The sequence below is a fragment of the Platalea leucorodia genome (genome assembly GCF_965183815.1).
Source record: "Platalea leucorodia genome assembly, chromosome: 6".
NCBI classification, from domain to species: domain Eukaryota; kingdom Metazoa; phylum Chordata; class Aves; order Pelecaniformes; family Threskiornithidae; genus Platalea; species Platalea leucorodia.
In genome coordinates, this window is record NC_138828.1 from 26,385,322 (window position 1) to 26,400,339 (window position 15,018).

At 44.1% G+C, this 15,018-nt stretch overlaps 1 protein-coding gene across 4 annotated transcripts in view; it reads right to left on the reverse strand.

The window, feature by feature from the left end:
- Positions 1–490: 490 nt before the first annotated feature.
- Positions 491–15,018, reverse strand: part of EPHA5 (EPH receptor A5) — a gene marked incomplete at its 5' end in the record, with an annotated part of 195,722 nt that continues 181,194 nt past the window's right edge. For all 4 annotated transcript variants that reach the window (XM_082314987.1, XM_082314986.1, XM_082314989.1 and 1 more), the window contains 3 exons: positions 491–736; positions 9,222–9,377; positions 12,329–12,522. In XM_082314987.1, coding sequence (XP_082171113.1) covers positions 631–736; positions 9,222–9,377; positions 12,329–12,522 — 456 coding nt within the window. In that variant the 3' untranslated portion in view covers positions 491–630. The remainder of the gene's footprint in view (positions 737–9,221; positions 9,378–12,328; positions 12,523–15,018) is intronic.

Sequence of the window (15,018 nt, forward strand, 5' to 3'; positions counted from 1 at the left end):
ATTTGCCATGGAGCAAGCAACATGTTTATACACTAGTCTCTATAACTTAATGCTGTGTAACAGCATTTTTTTTTCTTTTCTTTAAATTTACAAAACAAAATATCTATTGAGAAATAATCTAATCATATTGCTCTTCAATACACTTCTGTAGACAAGTAAGACTCGAAGTTAAACTTCAGTAAACTGCAGCTTTTGGGAGCCCACGAACGGCCACAAAACTCCTCCGCTCAAGTCAGTCCTTGGAAGTATTACCATGTGCTGCTGTAATTCAGTATATAAAGGTGCTATATATATATATCCCATGTACAGACAACGTGTGGTGGGAAGGCTTGTTGTCATCATCGCTGAAGCTTAAGAGACGGGTTAACCTCACATACAGCAGATTCGTTTCCATGTTCCATGCATCTTACATTTACTTCATGAAAATGAGGACACAAATAGGAAGAAAAGGAAAACTTTAGTCAAACACTGCTTTAGAAACGCTGCGGCAGAGGCCAACGTCCTTCAGTTATAGAAACCACTGAATTTCCCTTTTTATCTTTTCTTTTTTTTTTTTAGTCAAAATAAATCTCAGGGCTAGTGTACAAAGTGCAGGACCGACCCACTTGAGGAAGCGACTTTAAAACCGAGTTACAACGGCACCATCCCATTCACCAACTGGACCTTCATCTCTTGAAGGCTGTTCATTATCTTCTTCTGGTGACCAACAAGTGTCACTCCCAGCCGCCTCAAATCCCTGTGGGAGAAAGCAAACGTTGGTTCCAGGGACCGCTCAGGCACACGCCGCCGCGCACACCACGCTTCGCACGCGCCGATGCTGCTGCCAGCGCCTACCTCTTACCATTGGCGGCTCCCGAAGCCAAGTTTAGTTGGCAAGTTTAATTTTCCCCATTTTTTTTTTTTTAAATGTTTTAATGGCTGACAGCATCTCAGAGAGGAGACATGTTTTGTCTGAGATCACCTTGATGGCCAAGGAGAAAAGCCAGACAGCAAAGTGTCAGCATCACCTTTGGCCAAGGACTCTGCTAGGTGCGAAAAGTCTTATTTCCAAGAGAAAAACCATGTAAGAAAGCCTGTGTTGCAGTTTCCTCTTCTGGAAGAGGCTGGTATTTGATCTCAGATATGAGCAGTGAGGAGTGAGGTCAATCCACGCTTCCTTCCTCTTCCGACTAGGCAAAGACAAAGACGCACAAACCACAATCCTAGAGCCAGCTCCTGCAGAGAGCTGAACGGCAAAAGCCTCGAGCATGGCCACCACCCTGATGACCCCCTAAAGTCAACAGGAATTGGCAACACAGCTCCCCCCTGGGCCTTTGCAAATCTTCCCAAAAACCCACATTTGATTTTTTTGGGGGGTGAATTCTACAAGCCAAAGGCATTTGTGTTGAGTCTGTCTACTGGGTTGCCATTACAGGAAAGCTGTAAAATGAGATAGTTTATGTGAAATGCAGGATTAGGAGGAAAGATTGTTTTCTCAGAAGCTCAGACCTCTAAAATTTAGGTGTATAATGATGAAGGTAATCACCAAGGTTCATGTTGATGGCATGAAAGAGGCACCTTCAGAGAACAATTTCTCCCATCCAAAGACAGGAGTGGAACAAGTTGTCCCCTAGAGATACTACAGCAGGACCTTGGGTGATCAGATTTAATGACACATCTAAAGCCAGGTAAGGCCACGGGTTATGGCACAGTATAATTGTAGGGATTTCTTTCTAGGGGGAAAAGTGTTAACAAAGAAATTGTAGGAATAGAACCTCAGAAGAAACATCAAGATAGGTGCATCTGTGTTTCCAGTACAAGACACAGAGACTGTTAGAGAAGCAGCTTGACTTAGAGGAGACGTGGTGTTTTGTCTGAAGACTTCCACTAGAGAAATATCAGCCCCTTGCTTTCTACCTCCAAGTTGGACTGAAAAAAAGATGTTTTCAAAGTAAGGCTCTACAGTCTTGCCAATACACATGTGAATCCCAGAGCTGATGACACCCTGTGTGCAAGTCTTTTAGGAGAAAGCTCTCCACTGAAAGCCAGCAGGACGTGACCTCCTCAAACACGTAGATGCTTTCTGGAAACCACAGTGACAGGGCTGGCGCGTGCAAGGGCTGGGGATCGCCAGCGACACCCAGGAGCCCAACCACCACCTGAGACATAGGCAAACTTGGGCTACAGCTCACAGCACAGCTGCATGCTGGACTGCAGGTGAACACGTGCAATGACCACCAAAACACTTTCACGTAATGTTGTGTGAGCTACCCATGGAGGCGTAGCTCTCTCAGCAGCTTCACGTTCTGGACAGAGACTCCTGTGTGAATACAACTAACCATCCATATCCAAAAATTACATACATGAACATTGCCTTGAATAAAAAGCAATCCTGAGTAAAGGCTGATACATTAACGCATAAGCTGGTTAAAGCCAAAAGCTAGGTCTGTTGTTCTCCAAGGATTGTCACGCTTTCAGCCTTTTGATTTGGAAAATACCAGATTTTCTGCTCCAGGCTAAACACTTCATTTCATTATCTTACCCTTCTCGGCGATGCATCTCGACGATGCATAGGGGAAATCACAACGTAAGGGGCACGGAGCAAGGGAGGTCAATGAGACACATCAGCACCGCTCCTTACCTGGCAGAGAAAATGCTGCAGCATCTGCAAAAGGTGTCTACCTTCTCAGGGGGACATGCTTTCATTTCTGCCTCCACTGAATTGTGAAACTAGTTCAGCAAGCCATCTTAATAATGAAGGAAAATGTAGTAACGCTATTGTTACATGCAATTTATTTTATGTACACAGCACAGTTGGAAGTTCACACCGAAGAGAAAAAAAACCAAAAAACATCCCAGTATTGGACCTGATTTTTAAAAGAGCCAACATCCATCTTCCCCCTGCTGAGTGCTGCTCTGCTGGCACTTTTTGAAAATTAAGCTTTTTTTTTTTCCAGGTATCTAAAGTGCAAGCTGAGCTCTTTTGAAAATCCAGCACCATGTATTTCACAGATGTATCATTTCTGATAATCTTGCATGTTATGCAGAAAAAAATAGCCTGAAACTGTGAGAAAGGCAGGTACGTCTTGGCATTTCACACGCAGCTCCATCAGTCTAATAAAAAAACCCCAACTCACTACACAGCTTTTTTTTTTTTTTTCCCTTATAGTATCCCCTTAACTCAATATCCTTGAGGAGCACCTCATTGATTTACAAGAAAGAAAGAAGAAAAAGGAGTTTCTGGTTTCAATCCATTAGCTGCTCACCAGGGGATCCAGTCTATTTTCTTTGAATATCAGATCCTCTCGAATGCGGAGCCACTGGCCAAAAGCGCGGGGACTCCTCAGAGAGGGGAAAAAACCTACTGTGGGGTCTTTCACCTCTGCAAAGATGGACCAGAAGCCAACAGCTCCTGAGCCAGATGCTCACCCAGTATAAAATAAGCAGCTTTATTCAAAAGCCACCTTGTGTGTTGCAAAGCCTGCAACAAAACTTTCCGAAGACCGCCTAGAGAACACAGGAGCTTTAATTCCCATTTTTCGAGCGTGACTTACAGAATGTTGCATGCTCCCGTGCATCCAGCGCTGAAGGACTTAAAGCAGCATAAGGCAGAAGCCAATTTTAAACAAAATCGGGTATGCAAACCAGCTGGTTTTGGGACAAAAAAATCAAGTTCTGTGCCAAAGGGCTGCAAAACAACTGTTCTCAAGCTCCAGTCCAGAGCTGCCTGGCTCACATTACCGCAGCCAACTGGTAATTTCACTGGGCTCAGCTCAGCAGAGGAGATGCGTGTGGGTATCAACTGCGGCTTTGCAATAGGACTGTGCAATTCCCTGCAAGAAAAGGCACAACTAAGACCCGGGGGCAAACGACGCTCGCAATCAGGATCCAGGCTGCACCTTGCCATGCAAGTGACCTGACCCCCGTGTTGGGTTTTGTGTGCACCACTGCGGCCATGGCACAGGCACTCCCCGAGGCCATGGAGATACGTGCACCCATGCGCTGTGGGGTGTCTCTGCTTCAAAATACTTGACACCCCACCCCACCCCACCCCCCAGCAATGAGACAACTTTTATTCTTGTTTCAGGGAGAAGTCTCCCTTTTTCACTTCTCTTTCATTCACATAGGGCTGAAAATGGAAACGGGCAGGAATTTGAATCACTTGCCAACACAGTACTAAGAGGCCGACCTAAGTTGACCTAAAAGCCAAGGAAATATAGGGGAAAATTGGTGTCGGCTCATCCCAAACAGCTTGTATACAGCTGCACGCATGCTGCTCTCTTACCACCGCTTTGCATGAAAGCCCAGCTGCAATGTGCCAGGGACAACACCGTATCCCCTTCCCTGCAAGATCCTCCATTTGCAAGGATTGAATTCACGGTCTCCACATTGTAAGAAATATATTTAAAACATTTTATTTACAAACAGAACTACTTATACACCATGGACTAGTTTGTCAAACACAGTGTAGACTAGGACTGGATTGCCACATAAAATACAACCCCCCTCACCAGCCAGTTAGACATGCAAGCAAAAGGGCCAGGTTCCTGAACGATCTCTGTGGCTGGCAGCCATCAACCTACCACAGATATTTTGTATTTCATCTCCCATCCAGGCCAGATTTCACCACTCTTCTTCATGTGGTGTAACTCTACAATTGCCCATGCAGACTGGGACTACTCACGGAGTTAGTTAGTTGTCAGTTTGAGTGAGGGGAAAGAAGAAGAACCTCAAAGACCTTTAGAAGATGCTAAAGAGAGAGGAATCCACTTGCTAGGGACTTTTGCATGAAATGAGGACTTAAAAAAATTTTTTTTAAGAGTTCATCTGCTCATATTCATTATTCCTGTCCTACTTGATTATGAGATGAGAATTGGTTTGTTCAGAACCAGGTGCAGTATCACAATCTCAGGACTAAGATTTCAGGTTAAGAATAAGCATCTAGAGCAGGTGAACTCTTAAACGCTCTTCATTCAGTATAACTTTTAATAAATAATTTATTTTATTTTAGAAGAAAAAAAATATACAATGCAAAGCAACACAGCACATATTATTACAAATATTCAGAGCTCTTCATCTAATAACAAACAACAGGGTGTCCTGAGATTCAATGAGTACAGATCTTTCAAAAGGTGGAAGTATGTAGTCCACATGGTTAGTAATTGGCCCAGTCAAGGGTCAGACTGAAACTCATGTCATGGATCTATCTATTCTTGAGTATTGTCCTGGTAATGTTATTCTTGCAGTGTATTGAAAGAGCTCCAGACACACTCAAAGTCACTAGGTGGTCCACAAGTTTAAAGAGCAGGTCTGGTCCACTGGAAAGGCTGCCTTCAAGTCTGATATCCAGTTGGAAAGAGGGGGTGGAGGGTGAGGCTCCACTTTTCACAAGGTGATTCGTCCCTTTGCAAGAATTAGAGCTAATTGTAGAAATCACTCTTTGTTTGAACACATACATTTTCAGGTCTTTGCTTAAGCAGGCAGAGCTCAGGACTTGGGGCGATATTCACCGGTTTTAGCTTTTTAATCTTTTGCTTTCAGAAATTTGTCACTAATACTACTCTTTTCTGGAATAAATGCATCAAGCTGTCAGTTTGAAAGAAGCAGGGCGGTAATTGGGATTTTGCTTTGCATGCCGGGGGGATTTAAAAAAATGCTGAACATGTACCATCTCAACCAGGTCCTGTAAAGAGGCCACAAGCTGCGTGCCCACAGTCACCAGTCCTGTCAGCGTTATGGCCAACCCCTCCTACAGCACTAGTAATTTTTTTTCAGCAGCTTTTAGGAGTTCTTTACATTCATCATATTTTTTTTTTCCTGCCTTTTCTGGCCGTGATTATCCAGTTCTCCTTTCTCCATCTAATTTCCACATCTGTCTCCTATGCAGTTTGAATTTGGGAAAGATCATTTTGGATGGTATTTGAAGGCAACCTCTTAAATTGTAAAGAATGTTTTACTGATGTCATTTGGGGAAAGCAAGCTACTTTCAGATGTTCAGATCATCTTTTCACCCGATCCCCCCAAGTCCCAGCTCTGGAATATACTGAACAGTTGCCTCTATTAAAAATGACAAGGAACATTTAACCTGAATTCTCCTTTGCAGAGTACAAAATGTTTTGTTGTTCCCTTTTGCGGGGAGAAAAAAATGAAAACCTACAGAAAACCAAAGCCCCAATATATTAACCTTTAAAGAACTTTGCTTGTTCCGGTGTTTATTTTCTGGAGAACTCATGAGACTCTCAGCTCAGGAGCCACTTCTCTCCCTTACTTTGTTGATTTTAAGGGCAATCTACCAGTTTACATCAGCCTGAGCACGTGGTTCAGGTCTTCAACACGGGACACCTTTCCTCTTAAGCCACTATGATGGTTTCTCCTTTTTTAACAGCTGAGAATCTGGTCATTTTTCTTTTTTCACTATATCTGAGAGGGATGAAAGAAGTCTTGATTTGGATGGCTGGTTGGCTTTTTAATGAACCGTCCACAGTTTTCCTAAAAACAGACCCGAGTGGGGTCAAGCCTTCTTGCTAAGCCACCACTACAACACAAAGGTGCATGGGCTGAGCTGTTCAAGAACCAAGCCTGACCCATGGAAGCATCTCTGTCCAAGGCAGCTGGGGGGCAGAATTTATTTGCTGGCATGGATAACTAACTAGTTGGAGTTAGTTTCAACCTTTTCTCAGTTTCAACCGAAATGAAAGATGGATTCATGAAATACCATCTCCCAGCTTAAAAAAAAAACAAAAACAAACACCCCCCCCAAAAAACCAAAAAAAAAACAAAAAAAAAAAAAACCAAAAACCCACAAAAACCCAAACTAACAGAACCCAACAAAACCCAGAAGCTCCCAGGCATCAGCTCCTCTGCACTGCTCTGCTGCTGTAAAAGCCTGGAAGAAAGCTGAAGCTGAGCAGTCAGACATTGTCTCCACTGAGGCCAGTAAAGGACCAGCGCAGGATGACGTTTGTGCTATAAAGAACATACTGGGACCTGGTGGAGGGGGCCTTAGAGGCGGTTTGCAGCTGGTGAGGGTCAGAGCCTCTCTGGAGGCTATAACCTTATTTAAAGACTTTTAAACCAACTTGCCTTTCTGGCTAGAACTGTACGCATTAGTTTACTGCCAATCAGAAAAAACATTTTGAAGTACTTTTTGGGTAGCCTGAAAAGATTTTGGGGAATACTTCTGAAATTTCTGGAATGCTAAAGAATAAATATAGGGAAGTATTTAAATTTTTAAGTCAAATTAAGGAGATAATTTCACAATCTGAAATGTTGCACTCAAGAAAATGGGAGATTTGTCAGTGGGATGGGATGCTAAGACTGTGTCAGCACAGAGGGATGCTAAGACTAATCTACTGTCAAAAATAACCATTAATTTGGGCTTGAACTTAACATTTTCTCTGACCCAAACCAAAGCATTTCACTTCTGAGCATTTCTTTTAGAGCTCTTGAAATTGCATAAAATTCTAAAGAGGAACAAACTGGAAGCTTTTGTGAAACCTAATTTTCTTCTTTGAGATGACTAATTCAGCCAAACAGCAACAAGTCTGTGATATATTTTAGGCTATCTGCATTTTCTATCAGAACTTGCTCTGGTTATAAGACCGAGGTGGCACAGTAGAGGGAAATGCTCCGTTTTCCTTTTCTCTTAAATTACTGCCTCATCCTATCCCTCCTCTTCCCACTCACCCTCTGGCTAGGTCTTTCTGCCGCATGGACTCTGACCACCCTGGGGCTGGACCTCTTCCTTGGTCAATGTTTGTAGATCACCAGTCTAAATGGAGCCCCAAAGCCTGGTGTTTCTGGGCACTGCCAGATGAGCAGGTAAGGAACCGTGGAGTCCTCAAAAGCCAAAGTAACATGGCACATAGTTGCAGGATTAGGCTGGGAAACCGCAGGTAAGGGTCTCAGGCACCCAAAAAAGTATGTAGGTAGAAATCCATGCACCCTGACTCCCTAGTCGCTAGAGAGGATTTAATCCCTAGCTCAGGGTTTTCACATGAATGCCTGAAGATAGACTGGATGAGTCCAGGTGTAAGGGAGAAATATTGGTGATATGAGCGGAGCAAATAAAATCTGAGCGAGAGCAAATACGCTCCTGCGCTCCCTCCATGCATGTAATGCAAAATTGAACTCTGTGGAGATGTTACCAACCTTCATCATGTGCAAAGGACCTCCTGCCCTGTACGGTGAGCTCCACAGCAAGCCCTGGGCAGACAGGTGAAATGCTGCAGTTCTGTGGGGTGTGGGGATTTTTCTTGTTTTATTCCTAATCCTTGGCACCAATTCTGTATGTGCACTGGCAATCTGCATGTGGTTGGAAAAGCCATGACCTTCTCCAAAGCAGCAGGGAGCATAATCCTTCCCATTCTGCCTTAACGCCGGCAGTAAACTAAGCTCAAATTAACCCAGCTAGAAAGGCAGGCTTTGGGGCGACTTTGAGGAAGCGGCAGGAGGAAAGTACAGACATAAACACAAGCAAGGCAGGCAATTAAAGGTGGAGCATAACAAATCAGCAGCCCCGAGGTATTTACAGTCATTTGAGTGCTGTCACCCCAACTGCAGTCATACCCACATGCAAAAACCAAGGGCACATTCAGAAGGAAGAGTCTCAGCCAAGGAGCCTGTCGCCTAGAGCGGTGGGTTTGCTGATGCTCTTCTGTTGGCATTGGCTGTATCTATGCTTATTTCTGTTGAATACTATTTCCTCGCCTTACTGGGCTTGACTGTCCACTTGCTATCTCCAGATCAACTGTGAAACCAGCTAACTCAGTGTAAAGCTAGTATACCTGTCATGGTTTAACCCCAGCTGGCAACTAAGCACCACAGAGCTGCTCACTCACTCCCCCCGGGTAGGAAGGGGGAGAGAATCAGAAGGAATACCTCAGTGGGGACTCCAGCTTTTATACATTTACTAGTAGAGTGCGGTTTTTTATTTGTCGGTAAGCCCAAATAATCAACTGCTATTACGTTGAGAGGACAACCTAGCAGTTATTCAAACTGAAGCATTAATTTCTGTGAGTAAAGGAGCCAAAGTACCAGCTGCCAATGTAGTGACTGTAAGTTTTAGTCTTGCCTGCACTTGTTATCATCAATACAAATGCTAAAAGAGAAACTGCTGACTGCAAACAAAGGGTAACGGATTCCCTTTCTGCAGCCTCATCCCTACATATTTTTGAATTGTTTGTCTTTCCCGCCTCTGCAATTCCAACACATGAGGTGAAAATGATCTGGGCACTACTCACTCTAGGGTCACCTGAGCCACAGCATCCATTGAACTGTATCCGTTCTCCATGAAGATCTCCGTGTATCGGCCCATTTTGATGGCTTCCAGCCACTCACCCACCGACCTGTAGGCACTGCTCCCGACTGGACTGTGCTCTACCAACAGATTTGATACTCTAAAGACAAACAAAAACAGAGAAGCAAACAGAATCAATATCGAGATGTACCCAAGGTGACTCAGTTGCTCGCATTTTTATATGGTAAAGGTGACTCTTTCGTTGCTTTTTCAGTGATTGCTGCAGCCTAAATCCTCCCAGCAGGCTTGATACACAACGTATTAAACATACCACTTCACCTGTAAGTTCACCCACTTTTGAGTTAGTTCCTGCCATTTCTGGTCCTCACTGCAAGCAGAAAGAGGAGAGGACTAGCGTCCACCCCCATTACCTCTTGGCCACAAGCAGGCTCCTCTTCTATCAGTCATTCCTACTTCAAAGTCTTCGGTTTCACTCCTCCCGCTCTGTTTTCCTCCCCCTCCTTTAAAGCTCATAATTAACTTAAGACAGCCCAGAGCCTGGAAGCTGAAAGCCAAATTACATTTCCCAGCAGCGGCCATCAATGGCAGGCTGCTGTTAACACTTCAGGGGTGGCTCCCGCAGAGTCAGGTGGGGATTTCGGATGCGGGCAGCATCCAGCGCGCCCTGCAGAGAGCAGCAATGCTCCAACCACGCTCCAGCCCTGAAACCAGAGGTAGACCCCTGCTCCCGTACCCTTGCTCAAGACCTCACCACAGCAATTGCTATGTGCTCGGTTATGCCACGCATGGAAGAAGCAATTCAGGCAAATAATAACCCTTCACCGTGGCAGAAACACCGATGTTTCACACAAGTGACCCATGCCACGTACAGGTCCACCACCCTACTAATGATGTGCAGAGAGCACAAGGGGCTTCTCCAAGGTCAGCCAGGAAAGAAACTAGATTTGTCCCCTGCTTTGTACACCAGGACATACAGCTAACATAAGCCTTGCATAAAGATTATTACCCACAGGTAAAAAAAAAAACGTTTTCTGGGTCAGCCTCTGATGGCGAGAATTACACTTAAAAGACTTTCAACTGGAAGGAGAGCTGGGATATTATATTATTATAGCACTTCAGGAATCTTCATATATTTTATGAGCACATTAGTATTATTTGTTTATTTAATAGCAATGCTGAAGGGTCCAATAAAATGTGAATACTTGCAGTACCAAGAACATAATGGCTTCCCATAACATTTTATACACATGAGGAATCCAAAACTCCTAAGTAATCATAACGAGAAGTGGATTTTCATCACTAATGTCAGGAGGTACCTACTGATATGCACACGCTGTAATGTAGAAAGTGACTTCCTCCCTTATTTGCATTAATGAGAATTTCCATAAAGAATACATTACATATATAAAAAAATCCTTTACAGCTGCTGTATGTTGAAATTATGATTCATTCTGAATTACTACGGTCTGGGCACGGCTATCTATGGTTATAGAAACACAGTCCCAAAGCCTGGCTGTTCAGGTGCTCCATCCACATTGAAAATACCCACAGCAGCTCTGAAAAGGAGAGGTTTGGAATTGCACGGACCTGTTCATGGAATAAAACATCAGCAAAGTGCTTAGCAGCTCAAGGAAATGGTTTGCTCCCTATTTTCCTCTTTTCTGGTATAACAATTTGGTATAAAAGAGCGCATGAACCACCACATAACAAGCCTGGAAAATGACTGTTCTGAACTGAAAATAAAAGAGAAACCTCACATATTTTATGCTATCATAAACCTTTTCCTACAAGTTTGCTGCGACTGACATTACATCTAATTGCTAATAAGAGTAATTTCTTCTTCAGATGGTGAATGATGTATGTAAAATAGCCTGAGGACTGAGATCTACCTTGTATTTAAAAATTAACAGAGATTTCATGTTTCTTCTCTTCCAGTGCATGAGATGCCATGCGCATGGACATACCAGCATGGGGATGTGAGGTCTGGCTGCAACAGGCGAGACGGGCCACATGCAGGTGTGCAAGACTCACTTGGAAGGTGAGGAGACAGATGGGTCTAAGCTCACAACACTACATCTACTTTGGTCCACACCACCAGTCTAACCTCATCTTACATCCCTCTCATTCCTGTCCAAGGAAAAGGACGTGTCTTTTTTTTCCTCCTCTGAGGATTAGCTTTTCTGAAGGGCTTCTTCCAGTGTTAATCAGGGAAACGCCACTGCCATCAGCGAAGCAGCAATGATTTATATTCATCACTCCTTCATGACCTTGCAAGGGACCTAGTGATTAGCAACACAGATGGCTCAGAAGTAATTCTTGTGTGCTTACAGTGAAAAAAGCCCCCCAAGACTTCAGTATGGTGGAGACCCCAATACTAAAACTCACTAAAAAATATGAATCTCTTTTTCCCCAAGTGTGGCTTTATTTCTTGACCATATTTACCTTACTTGTAGCCATGTAGCTATTCAGATTCAAGCTTAATTGCACACCAGCTGCTCTATTCACTTAATGTGGTTTTAGCAAATGGTTTGTGTACAGCTTTTTGGGAACCACAGAGATCCTCTCGCGATTACCAAGACTGTCAGAACTGGCGGTGGCAGCTAGCACACCTGGGAATCGTTGTCGGAGGATGTATTTGGACATCCACGAGGTTTGCACACCCTAAGAGTTTCCTCAAGAGACACTCTTCATTTGTATTACCAAGATAAAGTCAACAGGCAGATAATTTGAGCAGCATTTACTATCTACTTCATGCACTCAAGTCTTGCTCTCTTCAACCTTGGGGTAGAGCACAGGTAGCTTTATCATAGACCTATAAATACTGCTGAAACTCCCATTTCTGAAAGACAGGCCACAGTAATTTTCTTTGTGGCAGCAGCACTGCATTTATAGAGTGACTGAATTGCTCACCTGCCTGCTAATTTCAACAGAAAAAGATGATTTGGGAAAACTCCCCTGGACATAATGAAGCTGGAGGAACATCCACCCGTGGACGCACACAGGCTAAATAATAAGTGGTAATTCAACCCCAGGGGTGGGTATTCAGACAAGAATCTCGCTCTGAGAAATGGCGCTGGCCCGAGTTTGTACCTGCTTGATGCATTAACCAATGTCTTCAAGCTGCTTGGGTTACGGATGAGCTTGTCCAACATGCTGACAATTTCGTCAAACTTGGGCCTGCTGTTGCGGTCTTTCTGCCAGCAGTCGAGCATTAGCTGGTAGAGAGCAGCAGGGCAGTCCATGGGACTTGGCAGACGATAGCCTTCCTCCACGGCTTTAATCACCTACGGGAGACAAAACACGAGGCTGATGGGTTGCTTTTCTTCCTCTTGCCTTTTTCCCAAATGCAAATTGACTTAAACAGAGAACTTTGGGACCAGCAATATGCTCACGGAAAATCCCACCACCCCCCAACTCTGCACACAAGAGGCAAACCCAGTAAACCCCACTATCTTTCATACTTTCTATGGGATGGGTTGAATAACTTAATTTTTGGTCACTGTAAAATGAATCTAGAAAGTCAAGGCACTGCTGCAACCAGGCAGCCAGATTGCCAGGTCGCACTTGTTCAAAGCTCAGCTGAGATCTGTAGGTTATATACCAGGAAACTCCCGGAGCCTACCCTAAGTCCACGAGAAGCAGCCTACAGGGCTTTCTGGCATCTTCTTGGAGTGCAGTGATTTTGTTTATTCAGATGTTGGCTTCCTTTTAAATGAAAAGGCATGTGCTAGACCACAAATTTGTATTACAGTAATAAAAGTCTGACTGTATTTCAAAAGAGACTTTGAATGCTAATTGATGGATGGATTCAAGGCAGAGGCAGAACAACCATCTCATATATCATTCAATACTGTCTGGGTCTAGTCGCTTCTTAGTGTGGCCACATTTCTGCCAGGAATTTAAAATGTCAGCCCAAGAGTATGTAAATTAAAACCAGGGGAGAGTTGTTGCACTGATTTCAAATACAAACCATCTATGGTTCTATATCTCAAACAACTGGTATGCACATGTGCTGCCTGCCCTCTTGAAAGGCAGAAATGAATAAATGAGGGCAGAATTGAAGAAAGCAACTTGTTTTCCCCAGTTTGGGGCAGATTTACAGCAGGGCGCCAAGCCCAGCAGTACCCATTTTGAGTCATTACAATTTTCAGGAGAACACAGCTCACGTTTCAAGCCACAAGGGTCTGCAACCGCGCCAATAAAGTCCTGGCGGCCCATCTTCACACCCTCTACTCCCAAGACTCCTTGACCAAAAGGAGCTGGAAGCAGCTATTTGCTATGTGGAAAACCACAGCGCTTCACTGTTGGATTCCAAGGACTGCCTCAGATGCTGTTCATTCTAGGCACCGTCTCACGATTTGAAAACATCCTGTGTTTAAAAATAAGGCTCTGTGGTTAGCATGGAAGTTGTTTTCTTGACCTTTAGTCCCTGCACAAACAGTAGAAGAGCAGCCACGTCAGGCTGGCATTGCATTTCAGAAGGCTCCGAAATTCAGGACCACATGGATAGCTTTCAAATTGTCCTCCACCACAGGGCTTTTTGCCAAGTGAAAGAATCCCAGGAATGAGCCAGGCTGGCTGGGCAGCAGTAGCGGGGACCTCAAACTCCCTAAGGACGTACGTAGTAGAGAAGACATTAGGCGAGGCTTTGTAATCTTCTCCAAGGGTAGCGAGTACCTCTGAAGATCTGGCCCACAAGACCTGCAGTCCTTTTGCACCTATCTAAGATTTCATCTGTCGGTGGAGCAGTTGCACCACTATCCACCCAACCTGCGCATGCAAAGCAATCTCTTCTATGGCCTGGCTTTTGCTAGCAGCGCCAAAAACCAGCCCCACCACACTATGCTATCTGCACTGTCTGTTCTTCACATCATGCTTTTCAGCTGGTCCCTGATACCAAATTTGCAGCTGCCCTACATAAAAAAGCCTCAGTGCGGCACAGCCACGAGAAGGTTATTTGCTGTGTCCGTGTCTGTATTTATAACAATAACGGATCATCCTCCAGCTGTAGCAGAAAGAAAATAGTAGCAAGACAGAGAGCAGACCATCTGGCACCAGCTCAGAATATCTGAACTACATCTGCAACGGGGTTATGCATGTTTGATATTCCTGGCAGTAACATCACAATCAATAGCGTTAACTCAATTTACAGGATGTCGTTCGTTCTGGCGATAGGATGTAAATGGTATCAAAATACTGTGAGGAGCTAGGATGCTGAAATACGCTCTTGCATCTGAAGGTGCCTTGGGGTTCTGGCAATAAGAGGAGCAAAAGAATGAAACAACAAAGACTGAGTCACTTGTAGCCATCGCAATACTTAGAAAATAAGAAAATGGCACATTCGCTGTTCCATTCATTGGTGCATACTGCTTTGTAAGACTTGAAAAGCTAAAATTTGCACCTCTAAGGAGGCATTTTTGTCCCTGTCCCTCTTCTGGATAAGCACTACTCACTTATGGATTGGGGTGACTGAACTGGATGTTTGGGAGAGGACGATTTGCGATAGTCTATTCCAGTAAGCCAAAGCAACACTTTTAGCTCTGTGTTTTCATAAAACCACCAGTCTGAAGACTAAAAAGCAACCATTGTGATCATTTAGCTTAGCAACCTGTGTAACATAGGCCACAAAATTCCTCTCAACAATTCCTGCATCAAAGCCTTATCTTGTGGTAGAATCAAAACATATTTTTCGAAGGCCATCCAGAAACCAGCACGACTTTAAAACGTGGTTTTTAGCCTTTGCAGTTACAAGACTGCCTGCCCTACGGCACTGCACCTCC